Raw genomic sequence first — 21200 nt, 5'->3', positions numbered from 1 at the left:
TCGCTTTCTGCCTATTTAGGTTGTTTTTTATTTAGGTTATTGCACATAGTGTCCTAAGCGAGTGATGTGTGCTAATCTATTCGCTTTTTGAAGCAAAATCGAAGCGTGATGACGTCATCATGTCGCGTCACACGTGATCTAGTGTGGCGTGACGACGTCATTGCGCTATTTCACGCGATTTTTGACCATTTTAGGTTTAATGCTTAAAATTCGCTATTCTTATTTTTAACTTATATTGCAAAAACTTCAACATTTTAGTTATTTCCTTTTCGTTCATAGTTAATCATATAGAAATATTAACACATTATGCAATTCGCCCCCTATATAATTGTGATGGAAATTCAATTTTACAGCCAATTGAACATTTCTGTATCACAATTTAGTCCTGTCACACATGTGTCCATGATACAAATCCATTTACTTTCCTGTTTCCGAAATAGTTTTTCTTTATTTCCTCCTCTCGGTGGTGACAGTACTTTTTCCAAGCCAACTATCTTGAGTTTTTTTAAGTCAAATGGCAGATGTTCCATACTGATATGTGTAGAAATTGGGGATCGGAGATCTTTGTTTCGGATAGCTTGTAGGTGTTCGAAAAATTCTCACCTTCAATTTTCTAATAGTACGCCCAATATAGAGTTTTCCACATAGACATTCTATTCCATAAATCACAAATGTTGAGTTACAATTAATCATTTGATTTAGTTGTTTTGTTTTTCCATTTGGGAGAAGAATTTCCTTTTTCCCTTGGTATATGAATGGGCAGAGTTTACAGTGCCCGCATTTGAAGGTACCTTTTATATTGGTTTGAAAAAACATTTTTCTTTCATTCGTTATTGGTGTCATGCCCATGCCGCTGGCGCATGCATTGGCAACCATCATGGACTACTTGGTACTCATCCTCCTAATACTCCTTGAACAACTCCTTTTGACGCCTTGGCCTTTTATTTCCATTTGCTCAACTTTGGTTCTTTCTTATTTTATTCAATTAACTACATTTACCATAATGCACCTGGCTACAGTCCTCAATTCCTGGCTATTCTCATTCATCAGTATTGGGACCACAATCCCCAGAAGCCCTAGCGGCCAGTGCTGCTTCACCTGCTCAGGACCAGAGAGGGAGGAGGCAGATTGTCATCAGGTGTGCTGCTCCAGGTGCTGTCAATTAGCCTGCCTCAGAACAGGGCAGGGCTGTATATAAGCAGCTGCCTGCAGGAACACACTGTCTTGCATCTTGAGATCTCCCAGCTCCTGTTTGCCTTGACCCTCTACTTTGTATGCTGTTCCTGAATTATCCTGTTTTGACCCAGTGCCCTTTCCGGGCTCCCTGCCTTGCAGCCGATCACGCTCCGCTGCCTTCTACCAACAGCCCTTGTACTCTGGGCTTCCTGCCTTGCAGCCTTCTGCAGCCCTCTACAGTCAGCGGCCCTGCTCCTCTGGGCTCACTTCTTGCTGCCCTGCTCTTCTGGGCTCCTTGCCTTGCAGCCTGCCTCACTCCGGCTGTCTACAGTCCTTGTCCTCTGGGCTCCCTGCCCTGCAGCCTGCCTCACACTGGCTGCCTACAGTCCTTGTCCTCTGGGCTCCCTACCCTGCAGCCTGCCTCACTCCGGCTGCCTACAGCCCTTGTCCTCTGGGCTCACTACCTTGCAACCCTCTGCTGTCTCCAAGCCCTTGTTCCCTGGGCTCCCTACCTTGCAGCCTGCACCTCTTCGCTGCCTACAGCCCGTGTCCTCTGGGCTCCTTCCTTGCAGCCTGCTCCCTCCGCTGCCTTCAGCCCGGGGTCCTCTGGGCTCCTTCCTTGCAGCCTGTCTCCCTACGCTGCCTACAACCCTTGTCCTCTGGGCTCCCTGCCTTGCGGCTTGCTACACTCCTCTGCCTTACAGCCTGTTTTACACTTAGCTGCCTACAGCCCTGCTCCTCTGGGCACCCTACCTCGCGGCCCTATTCTTTTGGGCTCTCTGTTGCCTACTACTAATCTCTCTCTATCCTGTTTTTCTGGACTCCCTGCCTTGCAGCCTACTACAGTCCTCTGCAGTCCACTACAGTTTGCCTGCACCTAGTGCCACTCTTGACTGCAGACCCTGTTTTCCTGACTGCTGCTCCGTTGTTCTCTTCCTTGAGTCCTCTGTACTCCACCTTAGGTTATCTATTTCTGTCTAACTGCCTTTCCTTCATTTCCTTCTGCTAGATTGCTCATTGACTTCCTTTTAGCTGGATATTTCTGTTCTTGTCTTCTCATGTGTCTTATGTGATCCCTTTGTACAGAGCTTGCCTGTTGGTTTCCACTGCTGTTGTTCCCAGCCATGAGCATACAGCGTGGGCCTCTGTTATAGCAATCTGTGCAGAAGGCTGGAGTTTCCTAAGGTTCGTGGAACACTCTTTCCCATTTCCGCATACACCCCAAGAGGGAATCCAGTTTGTTTGTACCTTTGTATCTTTTGCCCCTTTTGGCTCACAACTACAGATTCCTACTCTTCTTTCTTGTTGAACTTCCTGCTGTGTGTGCTTATCTGGTACCTTACTTCAGCACAGCCACCCAGACCGTACCTGGGTACCCTGTGCCACTCTTGACAGAGTGCCATTCTTGACAATTGGACTCAAACAACTTGGGCTAACCAGGTTCCTGATGGTTGGCGCTCTCCTAAAACAGATACTTGGAGATTTGTCCAAATGTTGTTGCAGACTTTGGTCTGTGAGAAGTATATTCCAGTGGTCTGTTAAGATATGTTTGATTTGTTTAACTTCTGTACTATAAGTTGTGATAAATTGAGTTTTAGGTTTTGAAGTACCCGTTTTTGGTTTATCAGTAAGTAAAGAGTCTCTTGTAACTTGTTTTGCTTTGTTGATAGCAGTTTTTATGATCTTGATCCATAGCCTCTCTGTTTGAATTTGCGATAGGTACGTTTCAGATTTTTTTGAAAGGTGAGGTGTGCTACAATTCATTTTAATCCTAAGGATCTCCCCATAAGGAATGTTGTTGATGGTATGTTTTGGGTGATAGGATGTGGCAAAAAGGAGACTGTTGCCCGCCGAAGGTTTGGTAAACAATTTCGTTTGAATTTGAGCATTTTCCACGAATAATTCCAGATCAAGAAATTCAATGTTAGTTCTGCTGGCCGTGTTGGTGAAAGACAAATTATATGGATTGTTTTTAAGATGAGTAAAATAAACATCTAAATCAAGAATATTTCCTTCCCAGATTATCAAAATGTCGTCTGAATCGACCCCAAAATTTGATGTTACTTTGAAAAAGAGGATGTTTCCAGGCATGTTTAATTAGAAAAAAAAAACATAAACAAGTTGGCATAAGATGGTGCAAACTTTGAACCCATAGCGGTACCTTGGAGTCGTTTGTAGATGTTATTGTCAAAAATAAAGATATTATTGTGAAGACAGAAGTGCAGCATTTCAAAAATCATTTTGTTTTGTTCAAGAAAAGAAACTGATCTTTTTTTGAGAAAAAACATTGTGCTTTCCAAACCTTTATCATGTTGTATACTGGTATAGAGCTGAACAACATCTAAAGTAACAAAAAGATAATTGTGTTCCCATGGAATAAGATTGATCTGCTGAATGATATTCTTAGAGTCCTTGACAAATGAGGCTAAACTTGCTGCCAGTGGTTGTAAATGTGAATCGATATATTGAGGTCTTTTCTGTTAGAGCCTATACCATTTATAATAGGTCGAAGTGGTGGAAAATCCTGATATGTTTTGTTAACCTTTGGTCAAAAATAGATTGTTGCCATCAGTCTTTACAAGTCAAACCATGATATTCCTTATCACTAAGGAGGTCTTGTTCATGCCATGACTTTAAGAATGAATTCCACATTATTTCTAGATCTTGTAAAAGATTATTAGTTTTTCATAGCATCCTGGTGTGTTCAGATGTTTGGAGCCTTCCTTTATGTAATCTGCTCTCTTAAATAAAACGATTTTTCCTCCTTTGTCCGCTGCCTTAATTTTTTTTTATTTTTTAAAACCTTTATTTTTGGTATTTAACACAGCGAACAGTTACACACCCCCATTAGGGTGGATTATCAACTTTGTGCCGTTAACTTAGCCCCCCTCCCGCCCCCCCCAGGTTCCCCGCCCGCCCCTGACCCCCCTCCCCACCTGCCGCCCCAAGGCAGATATGCTGGTGAGCAACAGTTCACCCCACTGGGTCCTCGCACCAGGGATTATTGGCCTGACTTCAGACTGTATCAGGGTGCGTTGCCTGACTTCCGAAGTGTCTGAGGAGGTTTCATCTTCATTTATCAGAAAAGTTATCAGCGGGCCCCAGATGTCAGGCGGGCGCGCATGCTGAGGAAGGAGTTTAATGAAGTCTGCCTCTACATCCTGGTAATAGAGTAGATCCTTTCGCCAGGCTGTGTAGGATGGCGGGGGGCCGCAGCCCCATGCCAGGGCGACTCTCCTGCGGGCTAGTGTTAGTAGGACTCCGGCCAGTTTCCTCGAAGGAGCGGATAGCAGTCTGGCCATCCCCAGCAGGGCTGCCGTGCATCTCGGTTGTATTGCTTCTCCCAGGATTGCCGTTGACGTATCTAGCACCCTGTTCCAGAAGGGGGCTACCTCGGGGCATTCCCATGCCATTTGTATTAAGCTCGCGGCTGTGGTTCCGCATCTCTTGCACTCTGCCTGGATGTCGGGATGGTGTTTGGTAGCTTTTTCCGGTGTGTAGTATGTTTGGTGAAGGAAATTGAAATGAATAAGTTTGAGCCAGGAATTAAGTGCAGTTTTCTGAGTCTGATTAAATATGTAGCTCCAATCTGCTTCTGGTATATTTGTGTTTAGCGCTTTTTCCCATCTGTTTTTCACCCCAGTGTTGACGGGGGGTGTTCCAGTGGTTAGAGTTTTGTATATTTGCGACACCAACCTGCCGTCTCCTTGTGCTTGAATGACATTGTGCAACAATTGCCACGTAGGTGGTTGACGCGGGAAGTCTGGCAGGTGGGTCTGCAGGGTGTAACGGGTTCGGAAGTAGAGGAACACATCTAGCGCAGTGTTGCCCCCTTTCTGTTTGGCTTGGTCTGGTGTCATGAAACCTTCTTCTGTGAATAGATCCCCTAGGGATCGTATATGCAGTTTATCAACCCACTGGTGAAACACTTTTTCTGATGTCAGAGGGATTCCAGGGATAAATTTGACTGGCAAGAGGGGAAAGTACCTTGTGTGCACCCCCAACTTCTTCGCCACAGTCCTCCAGACCTTGTATGTTGTGAGCATCACGTTCATCGCGCGATTGGGAACGGGGAGCTGGGCGAAGACCACTGCAGTCAGGAAGTTGGGAGTCGCCAGGGCTCGTTCCACCTGTACATGAGGGCGGATTGTTTGCGTTGCATACCAGTGGCTGAGGTATTGTGCCTGGGCTGCCCAAAAATATTTTTCAAGATTAGGGAGGGCCAGGCCGCCGATGGACACGGGGAGTGTCAGTATCGTATACGCCACTCTAGCTGGTTTGCCAGCCCAGAGTAACTCAAGGACCAAGCTTTTGAGCCTTTTCAAGAAGGTTTGTGGTAGTAACAGCGGTATATTGTTGAAGAGGTACAGCAGTTTTGGCAATACTACCATTTTGACTAATGAGTTTCTGCCCCAGAGTGTCAGTTGGAGTGTCTTCCAGCGAGAGACCTTGTCATGCAGGGATTTGAGCACCTCTTCATAGTTATCCCGGAACACTATTTGATGGTCCAGTGACAGCTGGATCCCCAGATATCGAACCCCGGTGGTTCTCCACGTGAGTCTGAAGTCGGCAAACTGTTTTGTGCCTCGGGTCAGTGGGAAGATGACTGATTTTGAATGATTAATTTTCAATCCGGAGGCCGCACCAAATTTGATGACTTCCCGCATGACTGAGTTCAGATTAACCTCTGGGTCACGTATATATAGGGCCACGTCATCGGCGTATAGAGAAACTATGAGCTTGTGTGGGCCGATTATGAGACCCCTCTGTTGACAGAGTTCCCGCAGATTGGAGGCTAGTGGCTCCATTACCAGAGCGAATATTAGTGCCGAAAGAGGACAACCTTGTCTTGTGCCATGCTGTAGGTTTATTAGGGATGATTTTGCCGAGCCCACTACGATATTAGCTTGTGGATTGGTGTGTAGGAGGGAGACGAGCTTGATGAAGCGAGCCCCCAACCCCATCCTGGTGAAAACCAGGAACATAAAGGGCCACTCCACCGAATCAAACGCCTTTTCTGCGTCTAACAGGACTGCAATTGCTTGGTCTGCTGGGTCAAGAGCCTCGATGATTCCAAACATTCTTCGGATGCCAAAGGTCGTATTTCGGCCTGGTATAAAGCCCGCTTGGTCCGCTAGCACCAGGGCGGGCATCAGGGGCATCAATCTATTCGCTAGGATTTTGGCAAGGATTTTATTGTCCAGATTAAGCAGTGAGATTGGGCGGTACGGGGCGCATTCTTCCGGAGGTTTTCCTGATTTGTGAAGTAGAATGACATTGGCTTCGCGGGAGGAGTGAGGAAGGGACCCACGCTCCAACGCTTCGTCATATACAGCTGCCAACAAGGGGGGCCAGGGTTTCTGCAAAGGCTTTATAGAATTCCCCCGTTAGGCCATCAGGGCCTGGTGCCTTGGAGGATGGTAGGGTTTTTATAGCTGCTCGGATCTCTTCCTGTGAAATCAGTTCATTCAGAGGTTCGCGTAGTTGGTGCTCGACCCAATAGAGTTCGGTGTCTTCTAGGTATTTCAGCGGGAGGTTCGAGTCTTTCGGGAGCCTGGCGCTGTAGAGATCTTGATTAAAAAAAAAAAAGCCTAAATTCTTCTGTTATCTTTTCATCCGTGTGGACTTCCTCTCCTTGCCTGGTTCTGATCTTTTCTATTTGGGACTGCTTGTTGTCGGCTCTGATTAGATTTGCCAGTAGAGCTCCTGGTTTCTGGCCCTCACCATATTGACGGACTTGGCTGGTGCGGTATAGAAACTTAACCTCACGTTCCGCTGTTGCGTTGAATTTCTGTAGTTCCGTTTTTATGGCGGCTGCTGGCTGCGGGTTGGCTTTGTTCGGATTCTGGATCTCGAGTTGCTTCAATTCTTTTTCGCTGGTTGCAAGCTCGCTTCTAATCAGTTTGCGAATGCCATTTTATTTGGCGAGGCAGACTCCTCTGATGAAGCATTTTAAGGATTCCCAGATTGTGCCTGCTGAGGGGACCGACCCCAGGTTGGCCTCCAGGAACACGTTGATCTCCTCTTAGCTCAGATGCAAAGACCTCGTCCCGAAGTGATCCCTGCTTAAAGTGCCAACGCTGTAGCGGTGGAGCGGGGTTGGCAGGTTTGAGCTTAAGAAGGATTGGTGAGTGGTCTGAGAGTGTTCTCGGGTGGATGGAGCACCGGCCGCATGATGGGGGGGAGGGGGTGTTTGTTGAGGTGAAGAAGTAGTCAATCCTGGAGCTTGTATTGTGGACTGTCGAGTGAAAGGTGTATTCGCGGTGTTCCCCATTGGAGACTCTCCACCAGTCTTGTAAGTCAAATGCTTTACAAATTTCTTTTATCTGGAGACTGGCCTTGGAGGGTGGATGTTGAGCGGTCGCGATTTGTCTCTTACAGGATCTATCGCTGTGTTTATGTCTCCGCCCCAGACGATTGTTGCCGGGTTGAGCGACGAGAGCTGTGTTAGCACCCAGCCAAAGTTGTCGGGGCCATCTATATTCGGTGCATACGAATTAACAAATGTCACTTTCTGACCTGCCATAATGCCACTCACCAATAGTGCTCTGCCTTCGTCGTCTTTTGCCGTATGTAGTAGCCGGAAGCTGAGCCGCCTGTGTATAAGGATAGCGACTCCTCTCGAGTATGTGGAGTAAGATGAAAAGTATCTGTGGCAGCCCCAGCTTTTGGCCCACTGGTGGTCCTTCCCTTGAGCAAAATGAGTCTCTTGAATCAATGCTACGTCCACTTCGTGGCGCCTTAGGTATTGCAGAATTTTTCTGGATTTAGCCGGAATGTTGCCGCATCTCATATTCCATGTAAGAACATTGAATGGGGCGACTTAGATTTTATATCGAGCCGTGTTTCTGGTTTCATGGGTTGCAAAGGTCTGGCGGTATTTGAGCTTTCGTTGGGGTCTTTGCTCCTGGGCTGTGGGCCTCGGTGCGCCGACGGGTTCGGCAGCGGGCAGGGAGCCGGCGAGGAGCCGGACAGGCGTGATCCGGTGGCGCTTAACTTTCCCCTTAACATCGAGGAGCTCGAACAGCGGGCTAACCTCAACAGGCCCGAGACGTAACTCTCCCTTGGGCAGGCAACCTCAAACTGGCCCGCCGGGAGTTTCTGCATTACCCAACCCAAAACCAAAAAGGCCCATGGAGTCACCATGCCGAGGCGTTAAATCACACCCCTAATGTACCGACTCAATGTGGGCAAACAGTAACTGAACAGTAGCTGTGCTGGGGGCACCTGGGGCCTCCCAAGTGGCCTTGCCCCGACTCGTACTACTGTAAATGAACTGGTTTACTCTGCGCTGCTGTGCCACACTTTGTGCGTAGCTTTGAAGTGCCTTTTAAGGAGGATTCCTGGGGTTCCTGTCTCTTTGAGGTCTAGGGCGAGCCTGGTATTGATCTGGGAGACCTAGGCGATCGAGGAACAGATTTGCTTCGTCCGGGGTTTGGAAGAACTGGACCCTCCCCTCGTGCTGGATTCTCAAGCGTGCTGGATAGAGCATTGAATACGGCCGTTGGTTGTTACGGAGTCTGTTTGACACTAGCAAATGTTTTCCTTAATAACTGTACTGCTGGGGAAAAGTCGGGATAGAGGTGGATTGTGTCCCTGTCGTAGCATAGCTCGCCCTTTTCCCTGGCGAGACGGAGCAGGGCGTTGGGATCCCTGTAATTCAACAACCTCGCTATTATTGGCCTGGGAGGAGCGCCTGGAGCTGGTCTCGTCGCGGGAATCCTGTGGGCTCTCTCAATAATAAATAGTTGGGACAAGGCCTCCCGGCCAAATAGATTGGTGCATAGAGATTCCACAAAGTCTTCCATTTTCTCCTGCGTTTGCTGTTATCTCACTCCGACTATCCGCAGGTTGTTCCGCCTCGATCGACCCTCTAGGTCCTCACACTTGGCAGTGGTTAGTTTCATCTGTGTTTCCAGCTGAGAGACTCTGTTGGTTAGGGTTGCCGAGCTATCATCGAGATCCGACACCCTTTGCTCCATCTCGTTCATGCGTTCGGCATGGGAATCCATGCAATGTTGTAGGAGATCGACCTTGGACGCTAGACCGTCTATTTTGTTACTCAAACTGCCAATGCCAGCTTTCAGGTCCAGAAGGATTTCTTTTATTTCAAAGGGGTTCTCCTCGATTGCTTCCTGTTGGGGGCAAACAGATGGAGCTTGGTCTTCTTGGGGGGTAGAGCCCTAGGGGTCGTGCCACTTTCGAAATTCAGCTTCCTCTGTGATTTATCGTATTTCGCCATCGTGGCTGCGGGATCGAAGCAGCTTAAATTTGGGATGCGGGAGGTCTTGCTGTGTCCTTTCACCTCTCTTGGGGTCCACCTTTGGGCGAGGTTGAGGGTAATAGGAGAATTAGCGGCAATACAGGAGAAGGGTGGGGGGGTCGGTTCTCGTCGTACATGGAGCCGCCCTCCGGTGGCGCAGATTCCACTAATAGTTCCGTTGCAGGACTGATGTGTGACGAGGGATGCCCGCCCATGGGCTTCTTAGAATGGGGAGCCGACAGTCATGGGGTGCCTTTGATAGATGACCCGGATGTTTAACGTTGGGCAAATCTAGTGCAGGAGGAGGAGGGGGGATAGTCTGATGCCCTTACCCCTATGTAGTAGTACCGGGTACCTCAAGCGCTCCGAGCGTACGGGTGTCGACAATCCTTGACTGGCGGGGACCGTTGTGAAAGTTTAGCTGGGGGAGCGGGTCCCCACCCCTCGGGGTAGCTCCTGGGGAGAGTCGCAGTCTCTCCACCCCTCCTTACCTCCCGGCAGCCCTGGGACGCCACCAACTGTGTTCGATTCGCACTGGGCACACACTTCCAATGCTTCTCTTGATCTGGCTCTGATCGCCAGACGGCTCGGTGGAGGAGGCCGGGCTCAGATGTAGAGGCTGCTGGGGGGGCGTAGCCACGTGCCGACTCCTCGTGTCGCTGCTGCTCCCTCTGGTTTTTCACCACCTTCTTCAGCGGGGGGGTGAGGCTACGCTCCACGGCCCACGGCTGGGAAGCCGGCTGCCGGAGCCGATGGGGCGGACGATGAAGCAGTCCAATCCACCGACTGTTGTCTCCGCTGCACGTGGAGGAGAGAGGAAGGTCAGGCTCACCCAATGGTTTGTCACCGGCTGGGGGGGGGGGCGTGCTTCGGCCCGCTGCTGATCTTCTCCCTCTCTCTGGGCACACTCTCCGTAGACAGCACGGGAGGTGCTCGATGTAGTTAGACTGGCCGGCCCTGGTAGCGTGGAGTCGAGTGGGCCGGCCCTACGCAGTTCGGTGGTCGGGCCGCTTGGCCGATTTTCGGGCAGGGACCGCAGATTTTCCTCCAGATTTCGGGAGTGTTGTTAAGGAGGCTAGCACTTCAGGGACAGGGATTCCGGGGCACAGCAGAGCCAGGAACCGCAGGATCAGGCAGGATTGATGCAGGGCTACACGGGAGCTGAGACTTAAGCGGCCATCTTGGATGGCCCTCTAGCGCCCTGACCTTGTCCGCTGCCTTTATTACTGTTTTATCCTCTTTAAGTTCTTTTAGTGCCAGCTTTTCATCTTTAGTTAGGTTATGTGTATTTTGATTGCTTGTTACTGAAATAGTTCTTCCTTAGGTTGTTGCTTACTGCTTTGTGAAAAATGTCTATCACGTTTTCTGATGAAAGAATGGGTGTTAAGGTTGATTTGGGTTTTAGAATCGTTTCTTCAGTTAGATATGTCGAAATACCTTGCTCCTCCAAGAACATTTCTTTGGTGTAATATTGGTCTTCTAAGTTGAGTAAATCTACTGTGTCTTCGACCAATTTGTCTGAAAGTTGTGATGGAATTAGTGTTTGAGTAGGCTCTTTTCTGAGTGGAGTTTCTTCAAAATGCTTTTTCAGTTTCAATTTTCTTCAGAATCTATAACGATCCAATTGTGTCTGGAAATAGTGTCCTTTATTGATGAGACTAAAAGACAGCCCTTTGCTGAGTGCTGAAGTTAGAGATGACGTAACTTCCTAGTTTGAAAGATTAATGATAAGATGTTTCTTCTCTTCCCTTGTCTCTGAGCTCTTGTCTCTACTCGTTGGTTTTCTTCTCCTCGTTTTGCTACCTCCTCTCTTGCCTCTGTGGCGTTTTGGTGAGAGGTATTTTGAGATTGTGATTGTTTTGATGGTGCACCACGGTAGATTGGATTGGCGATTCTTGAACTTTTTCTATGTCTCGGAACTTCCTCCAAAAAAGGACAAGGTTGTCTTTTGGGAGATGATTTGTTAGTGTCCAGTGTTGAATCTGGAATAGGGACTTTTTTGGTTGGAATTTTCTCCGTTAATGGTGTTTCTTTATCACTGGATGTTTCAATGTCTGAAGAGGATTGTGTGGAGAAGTTACTTGCCGTTGTAGAAATTTTACTTTTTTTAGGGTTTGGTTTCGTATTAGCATCATACTTTCTTTGGAATGTGAAAATCCTATTGTTGATGTAATCATCCTCATGACTTATAAAGGTTCTTTGTTTTTTGATTTCAAGTTCTTTCATAATCTCCAAGAAAATCATCCAGAATCTGGTAATTTTTTAACGTTATCTCTGGACATTCTAGATATGATATGATAAGGCATTTGTAACGCGCCTATACACAAGTGTTTCAAGGCGTGACGAGGCAGGGGGGGGGAACAAGGGAAGACAGACAACGATCTTACTAGGCCAGGTGTCATTCAGATCTCGCAAGTGCAAGGGTAGAGGGGAAGGGAAAAGTGCATGGGGGAAAGGGAGAGGGGAAAGTGCAGTACAGGGTTATAAGCATACAGCATACAGGATAAATAACAAGGGCCAGCTGGTGGCAAGTGCGAGGTAAGTGCAGACAAGTGCTGGGAAGGGGGGCTGTATGGATACAGACACAGTCCCGTAGTGCAGGGGAGAGTGGCTGGGCCGAGAACGGTGAATGGCCCAGTTGCAGATTCAGTGCAGTTTCAGTAGTATTAGCAGGGAGAGGGGGAGAGAAAGCAGAGGCAAAGAGGAAGGTTTTGAGGTGCTTCCGGAACCGGAGGTGGTTCTCCTCAAGTTTCAGGGAGGTAGGAAGGCTGTTCCAGAGGGAGGCCCCTGCAGTGGAAAGAGATCTGCCCCCAACTCGTTGTTTGGAGAAGCGGCTGACCCTGAGGGAGTTGGAGGCGGATGAGCGAAGAGCTCGAGAAGGAAGATATTTAGGAAGAGAGTTGAAGGTATTTTGGCCCAAGGCCCCAGACGGCCTTGTGGACAATGCAGAGGGTTTTGAACTTGATCCTCGCAGTCACTGGGAGCCAGTGTAGTGACTTCAGTCCTGGAGAGATACGGTCCCTGGGCTTGAGGCCAAGGACAAGTCTTGCAATCCTGTTCTGGATGAGTTGCAAAGGGCGGAGAGTAGAGGCGGGCAGATTAAGATGGAGGCTGTTACAGTAGTCCAGCTTAGAGAGAACCAGGGCTCTAGAGACAGTGAGCTTCTGGGGGAAGGAGAGGAAAGGAAGGATACCTCTGAGGAGGTGTAGCTGGTAGTGTGACTTCTTAGATACGTCGGATATGTGAGGAGAGAAGGAGAGTGTGGAGTCGAAGATGACCCCAAGGTTTTTTGCCTTGCAGGTAGGAGTAGGAAGAGGGCCCAGAGAGGCCGGCCAGAGAGCAGCAGGGAATGAGGGAGTGGGAGTGCCGATGAGTAGAATCTCAGTCTTACTGGCATTAAGGCAGAGGTCGTTGGCGGCACACCATTCCTGGATAGCAGAAAGACAGATCCTAGATCCTAGATCCTTTATTGCTTCTTTAGTGTCTTCTATGTCCTTCATTATTCTTTCGTTTGTCAATGCTGCTCGATTTATTAGTCGTATCATCATTTCCTTTGATGTGTTAGTCAATAGATCTACCCAGTCATTTAATGCTTCTGTGTAGTCTATCCATGGCATAATAGCTCAAACCAATTTTTCACGATTCTTTTTCGATACCAACAGACAGATCTGTCGTAGGACTCTGGGGTAATAATTGAATGTCTTAACAATATAATTGCCATCAGCATTGAGCGTGGCCTCCATATAAGTACCAAGAGTTTTAACTTTTCTGGTTACATGGTCTCCATCAATGCTGAAACTAGCTTACTTCTGTCCTAGACAATCACAGGCGTGCTTCGAACTCTATACCATATGTTTGTTTTTGCTGGCATTTAAACAAAGCCAGTTTGAGGCCATCCAGCGTTTGATGAGTAAGTACATTTCTTTAGCTTTTCTTGGTCTACTGCATAGTCCCCAGTGAGTTCGAGAGAGCTGGTAATCCTCTGCATGATTAGCAAAGAAGACCCCTAGTTTCTCAATTTCTTCACATACTGGCTGAATATAGATGTTAAACAGGGATGGGGATAAGCAAGCCCCCTGTGGCACACCACATAATTTGCTCAGTCTGAGGAGGCATCTGCCTAGTGGACTATGGAATTACGACCACCGAGGAATGGTTCCATCGAAGTCATGGCTTCCTGTGAGAAACCCCCGATGGTCAGTCAGCCTTTGCAGCAGCCTTTTGTGATCAAGGAGGTTGAAAGCTGCTGATAAATCTAATAAAATCTGCAGCCCCGAGCCACTCCTTTCCAAGGCTGAAAGAATATACGTTAGATCTTCAAACAATGTGCTCTCAGTCCCGTGAGCCCGCCGGAAACTGTTTATTAAGGAGAAGACTCATGGCTTCTACATAAGATTGCATTTGTATGGTGGCCTCTTACCAATAACCTTAAGAAGGAAATGGGTATTGGTAATGGGCCTAAGGTTCGTCGGGTCCTTCGGATCTAACCCTTTTTTTTACAAGCGGGAGGGGGGGGGGGGAGTGTAACAACCACTACCTTGATGATCGCAGTAATCGGACGATGTGCAAAGGAGGCATTTATAAATCTCCTCAGAAATGGTGCAAATAGATCATAGTGCTCAAGAATGATTTTTGAAGGTAGCAAATCTCCAGGACAACTAGTAGGGTGCATGTTCTTTCGGTATTTTGACTACCTCATTTTCTGTGACCTCAGAGAAGCGAAACAACGTTGAGGTTTTTAGTTATTTGTCTCTTTCCTCCCATTTCAACAGGGTCCAAGTTATCCACCTGGTCCAGGTAGTTCTGTATTGTGGCCCGTGCAACTCTGATTTCATCTGCGAAAGCTTTTTGAACCTTAGTACAGTCGATTTTATCCGGGGTTATAGTTTGGTTCAGGGCTTTGGGCTTTTCCCAAGTTTTGAACAACCTGAAAGCACCTCGGCTCCTCTGCTGCTGGTCTGATGGTTGTACCTCGGTAACAACAAAGCAGGCTCAGAAGCAGCCTTTTAATCTCTTGCCCCTTTACTCTGGAATATATTTCTGTACCTAATTAGAAATGTTGAAATATCTTCACATTCAGAAGGCAATTAAGATTCAAGACTCTTAAGTAGTTATTTGTTGCTAGTTACATAGTCGTCACACTGCCAAAAAGCACCATATCATTTACATAGCGCATTTATGAAAACAATACTTGCATAATTATATTTTGCTGATAGGAGCTTGCAAAAAACTCTGCTTCTTCTAGACTGTGTCCTCCAGTCATGGTACAAAACCTCCTGAAATGTACTTGGTTTAGCAGTAACATTTGCTTATTAGATGGCCACTCTATGGCTTTGATCAGGGAAAGGATGGTTGTAATAGTTGTAGTCCTCTGTTACTGGTCCCTAAAAGAAAGCGGTATGACTACTGTGCTAATAAAGTGGGCCTATGCAGAGTTCGAAATTAAGGTTCGATGAGCTGGAGCTAAAACCAACTCCTGGGAGTAGGCCATCAGCCAATAGGCAGGAGGTGCCTCTGGGGGAACCAGGAGTGTGTATACTGGGCTTCACTAATCTTAGTTCCACTTGAGATGAAAACTATAACTTTTGGCGAATTATGTATGATCCATTATGTTTAAATATATACTACATGTGTCCCAATGTATTAACATTCTCAAATACTCAGTTAATGTCACATATGCATTTTTGCAAGACATCAGTTTGCCTGGGCAGCCAAAGGTAGCTCGTGTGGTAGTAATTGGTGTTCAGCTCACCAGGCTTTCCTGGTGTGGAGCAAAACAAAGAGGTGATGGCTGGACAGTTTCAAATTAACCTTAAACCTCTGGCAATTGCTCTGAGCAGTCCTCCAGACCATAGTTCTTCACCTGCCAAGCCATTACAGAAAGGGGAACGACTATATGCAAATCATGCTTGATCCCTCCCCCAAAGGGACACTCCAGCCCCAAGTCTAGGTAACATCCCTTCTGCATGAGACCACAAGCATCTATAGACATGTTTTGGCCTCATTGGGCATCATCAGTGAGGAGTATCTTGGGTCTCGGCTCAGCAGGCACAGGACCCTCGTCTGAGCATACCTGGCCCACTCTGGGTGAAAGGAAGGAAGAGCTAGACATCATGGTGAGGGACAAGTTGAGAAATGGCTTAAAGGGAACAAGCCACTGGACAGGGTTTTGTGTAAAGTTCATACATGATGCAATTGTATATTCATCTTGGTGTGGTGATTATAGCTAAGGAATGAGAGCGGGACAAATATTCGGTGAGAAAAGAGAAGGGGGAGCGATCTTTAACGAAACACAAAAGACCAACAAAGTGGTGGTCCACCAGCCGTGTTTCCTTAGCTAGTTACTGCCTGAAGGCAGGGCAGGATTGGCCCAAGAGCGAGTTAACACTCTAATCAATGTGAAATGATAACAAGCCCAGTGATGTTCTGCTAAGGCTTATATATGTCTGAAAAACAAAATGGAAATCAAATGAAAGAAGCAGAAGGAAGAAGAGGTGAAAAGAAGGGATGGGAAACCAGAGGGAGGTCCCTGGGCCCAACCTTCCGATTATTACAATGTCCAATGGAGGTACAAATGAGGTTGCCCGGCAGTTGGTGTTTTTTCGGGGGCTGGGGATTTTTTGAGGAAAGCTGCCGATAAGATTACTCTTCTTGTGGTTTTTTTCCTTGTAAGTTTGCTATTTTGTATTGAATTGTTTAAAAGAAAAAAGCAGAATCATTTGAAATACAACTATTAATTATTTCGCTATAATGTTTTAATGTTTTAAATTGAGGTATGATTGAAGGTATCAGACGATTGGCTCATTATAACGTCCCTTTTCTTAACGCAATAGTTGAGGCCCTCTGCTTTGTGTTTTAGAATGCTGGAATTCACTCATGTTTTGGGACCCTACGATTACTAATGAAATTCTTTTCCTTATGACACAATAGGAGAGGGAGAGAGAGCGTGAAAGGGAAAACAGACAACGCGAGAGAGAGCGAGAAAGGGAGCGCGAACGGGAGCGAGAGCGGCGGCAGAGAGAAAGAGAGCGGGAGCGAGAACGCGACAAAGAACGCCAGCGGAGAAAAGATGAGTGGGAGAGAGAACGGGCTAAGAAAGAAGAGAAAGACAAGCTTCTAAGAGAGCGAGAAAAGGAACGCGATAAAGACAAAGATAAAACAAAGCCAAAATCTCCTCTGCTGCCAAGGTAGGTGAATATCTCTAGCCACATACATCAGAGTTACTGCCTGTAGCATCAGTGTTCCCATGATGTGATGGTACTTGCTTGTCTATTAGAATTCAGAGGTATAGAGAGGAATTATATGCTACACGATTGTGAAATGTGTTCTTGGTCTAAATCCTGTTTGGCTACATTAGGGAAAAGCTTTGAGGGCTCAGATCTGACATTTGTAGATCAGTTTCCCATCTTCACCAAAGAAGAGCTCAGAATGACAAACTATTAAGAATATTTTGTCTGTTTTTCAGGCACATGCCATGGAGGTGTTTTAAATTATTTGTTATTTAGAAGGCTTCTTTTTGTAGTAAAAATGAATTTTCATTAATGAAGTAAGGCCAGTGCCCAGATGTGAAAGTTGGTGTAATGTTTGGATACCAGATTGCCTTTGCAGCTGCTTTGCCCTGGGCACACTATCATTTCATTTGTACCAGTTAAGAGTACCGTTGAGGATGTTGGTAGGTTGTCCTTGGGATGAACGTGCGATGTTCACTTCTTTATTGTATAGATCTTAATTGGCAACATCATCTTATGCAACCTAAAAAGGTTGCAGTACTTGTGTCGGTTGGTACCTTTTAATTGCTTGTGGCACAAAACCATGTCTTTAGGCGACAGCGTTATGGCATAAGCTGTCAAAACTGAAGCAGAAAGTAAAACAAGATATAAAGGTGGAAAAATAATACCCCTAGCCAACACCCTGTGCTGTAGAAAACGCTCAGCACAAGAGAAGCAGGTTCCATGCCACACTAATGGGAGTGGGTGACTAGGCTTGGTGAGAAACCTGTGCAAGGGGATGAATGGTGACTGAATGCATACCCCTTTGGTTTCAACCGATGAGAAGTAGTTTGCAGAACCAACTTGAAATGACTGAACATCCCACACGGTCACGCTAGAAAAGAGCCACAACTCATGAGAATATACATTCATTTACTTACCATGTATAGAGGAGAGGACAATTTCACTTAAATGCTTCTAGTTGAACTGAGGCATAAAAAAGCTGTTGAGCTAACCACCATCACAGGTAATAATTTAAGCCAAGCATCGATCAGATGATGCAATTTGGAAGGCCATATTCAAAGCCTGAACCTTTTAGAAAAATGCACCTTTTGAGCCTGATCTGTCTAAATATGGCTTATAGACCTCTCAAACCTCTTTTAGTTATGCATTAAATGGTCATATTCAAAAGGAAGCAATTACATTCCTGATGGCTAGAGTAAAACGGCTGGGGAATACTTGGCTTTTATCAGTGTGGTACTGCATACCCTGCGCACCTCCCCACCACCCCAATGCGGTGCTGTCCCTCCTCATGTTGTGTGGAAGTGATCCTCTTTTTGAAATCTGCAGCTGGTGAAAGTATTCCTATGTAGGATCAAAGCAAAAGGTTGTGTTTATCAATCGCCATGTGCCTGATTGTTTTTTCAGACCAGTTCTGTTCTGTTCATGGCAAAAGAAGGGTCATTTGTTCAGTAGGAAGAAGGTCTTTTGAGAAACATAAATTCATTTTTGGTTAAGCTGGTGCACCATTAGGTAGTTCCTTTGTGTCTGTGTAGAATGTATTTGGGGTGTTATTACTGCTTGTTCCCAAGCTGGCACACACCACTTGACATGCAACTTGAAGAAGCCACAATGTCTGCCACAATCCTTCAAGTTTCATCCTGCTTACCACGTTTCCTGACTATCCTCCACATTGTGTACAAATGGCGGTGCCATCCCTCTAGGTGTAGAGGCTCCCAGCAGGAAGAAACAGTAGCATTTAAGGTCACTGCTCACCAAAAATCACTGACTCCATTTCTGGTACATGGAAATGGCAGGAAAACACACAGCACATCTATTGCTGGTACATTCAACCTCTGCTCCTATAGTGCACAGTGGAAAGCACTCATGACTCCACCCAAGTAGTTCTTCAGACTTTAGCCTACCAAATGCACTTAGTCACATTGCTTTGGTTTGTGGCAGAGGAGATGTGGTGTGCTAGAATGTCACCAACTAGAGCAAACCGAATGTTTCTACCATCTTGTTCTTAGTTCGCCAATATCAATCAAGATCATGACAACTGTAGGACCCCTGTGCATGTCTTGCAAACCACAACATGGGTACCTGCAGGTCTTTTGTTTTAGACAGCAGCAGCCTATTATCTATATCTCACTGATGTATTGGAGTTGGGACTTCCACCATAACGTTCCCCAGTACTATCTCTGTTACTGCCCTCAGTGCAACTAATATATATTGACTGCCCCATTAATAGATTATCCTACTTTCAACTTCTATCCCTGCTGTCAGGTGATCTACGGATATGGGCTAGGTTTCCAGTATTGACACTCTGTGGTTGGCTTGAAATTACTGGGCATAGCAAACTGCCTTGCCTAGCCATATTGTAGTTCTTCAGATGCACGATTCCCAAACTGACAAAATGGCTAGTGGTGCTTCGGTTCTAAAACATAGGTATTCCCCACAACTGCACATACTCTTCCTTCATTTCCTATGGCCCTATGGCCATTTCCGGAAAAGCAGAAGTATTTTGAGAGATTAAAAACCCGGCGGTCCAACCACTAGCCCACAAACTTCAATCCTGCCTTCAATATTTGTAGTAAAACTTCTACGGCGAGAGCAATGATTACATACCACCCGGTTTTCGTTAACATCTTTTCCTATCATTGAATCAAAGTTGTAAAACCGCTGCAATTGCTAAGAAATGGCTCAATGGGAGTCCTGTAAGACCTCCTGTCATAGGATCATCTCGCTCCCTATTTGAAAAGTGCCACTGGTTGCCAGTGAATTTCAGAATAGAGTTGACATTTATCTTTTTAATCTTCATTAACTACAAAGCGTACATCCCATTATATGACCATACAGATAACAAGTGCACCTGGACGCCTCGAGGTGAGTGCAGCACAGTCAAGACCCTTCTGGGCCCTGATTTTAGCTCCATCCGGCCCCTGCATAGGCCCCCTGCACCTGCGTGCACCGTCGCTTGTCCCGGCCCTCGCGCTCTCTCTTCCCCTTCCCGTCCCGCCTCCCAGCCCGCCCCCTCCCCTGATAGGCCACTTGCATTCCTGTGTAGGAAGTAGGCCCCTGCAACTCACCTCGAGCGCCACTTTCCACCTGGACGCCTCGAGGTGAGTGCAGCACAGTCAAGACCCTTCTGGGCCCTGATTTTTAGCTCCATCCGGCCCCTGCATAGGCCCCCTGCACCTGCGTGCACCGTCGCTTGTCCCGGCCCTCGCGCTCTCTTCCCCTTCCCGTCCCGCCTCCCAGCCCGCCCCCTCCCCTGATAGGCCACTTGCATTCCTGTGTAGGAAGTAGGCCCCTGCAACTCACCTCGAGCGCCACTTTCCACCTGGACGCCTCGAGGTGAGTGCAGCACAGTCAAGACCCTTCTGGGCCCTGATTTTAGCTCCATCCGGCCCCTGCATAGGCCCCCTGCACCTGCGTGCACCGTCGCTTGTCCCGGCCCTCGCGCTCTCTCTTCCCCTTCCCGACCCTCCTCCCGGCAGCCCATCGGCTAAGGACCCAAGGCAAAGGACGGTTCCTCCAGTGACGGCTCCAAGCAGTATCTGCAGGTATCAGCAGGAGAAGCAAGAAGACGACAATAAGTAAGTGTGGCAAGGGCAGGGACTGAGGCAACTACCTCACGCCATACTACCCTACCACTCATACGCCAAAAAAAAAAAAAAAACGCTGTTATCCCTCCCATCTGTAGTTTAACTGCATATAGAAGTGTACCTAAAAAGAGTTTCCCCAGATAGCCCCTCTGTGCACAGTTGAATCTAGAAGTGTGCCCATTAACATGCCCTGTTGGACTTCATAATTGTGCCTATATATCCAGTCTCTGCATAGGGTGGGTTCTGTCTCCTAATTGCATTGTTTGATGTTCGGGTTGCGCTGATAGGCCTCTCTCCCACTATACAGGTCTCTCAAATTTAGCAGGAGTTCTGTCTCCTAATTGCACTGCTTGATGTCTACATTGCACTGATAAGCCTGTCTCCTAATTGCATTGTATGATGTTCAGATTACACTGACGGGCCTCTCTCCCACTATACAGGTCTCTCGAGTTTAGCAGGGGTTCTGTCTCCCAGTTGCATTGTATGGTGTTCAGGTTGCACTGATAGGCCTCTCTCCCACTATACAGGTCTCTCAAATTTAGCAGGAGTTCTGTCTCCTAATTGCACTGCTTGATGTCTACATTGCACTGATAATCCTGTCTCCTAATTGCATTGTATGATGTTCAGGTTGCACTGATGGGCCTCTCTCCCACTATACAGGTCTCTCAAAATTAGCAGGGGTTCCGTCTCCCAATTGCATTATATGATGTTCAGGTTGCACTGATAGGCCTCTCTCCCACTATACAGGTCTCTCAAATTTAACAGGAGTTCTGTCTCCTAATTGCACTGCTTGATGTCTACATTGCACTGATAATCCTGTCTCCTAATTGCATTGTATGATGTTCAGGTTGCACTGATAGGCCTCTCTCCCACTATACAGGTCTCTCAAAATTAGCAGGGGTTCTGTCTCCCAATTGCATTATATGGTGTTCAGGTTGCACTGAT

General features: G+C 47.0%; 1 protein-coding gene across 3 annotated transcripts in view; it reads left to right on the top strand.

Moving 5' to 3' along the window:
• The window catches only part of ZC3H18 (zinc finger CCCH-type containing 18), a 1042429-nt gene that overhangs the window by 459351 nt on the left and 561878 nt on the right, over nt 1–21200 (top strand). For all 3 annotated transcript variants that reach the window (XM_069636029.1, XM_069636019.1, XM_069636037.1), the window contains exon 8: nt 16370–16626. In XM_069636029.1, the coding sequence (XP_069492130.1) occupies nt 16370–16626 (257 nt within the window). The remainder of the gene's footprint in view (nt 1–16369; nt 16627–21200) is intronic.

The sequence above is a fragment of the Ambystoma mexicanum genome, chromosome 1q (genome assembly GCF_040938575.1).
Source record: "Ambystoma mexicanum isolate Mex_15411 chromosome 1q, UKY_AmexF1_1, whole genome shotgun sequence".
Lineage (NCBI taxonomy): Eukaryota > Metazoa > Chordata > Amphibia > Caudata > Ambystomatidae > Ambystoma > Ambystoma mexicanum.
The sequence above is the reverse complement of the archived record's forward strand: the minus strand, read 5'-3'. Positions and strand labels throughout refer to the sequence as shown.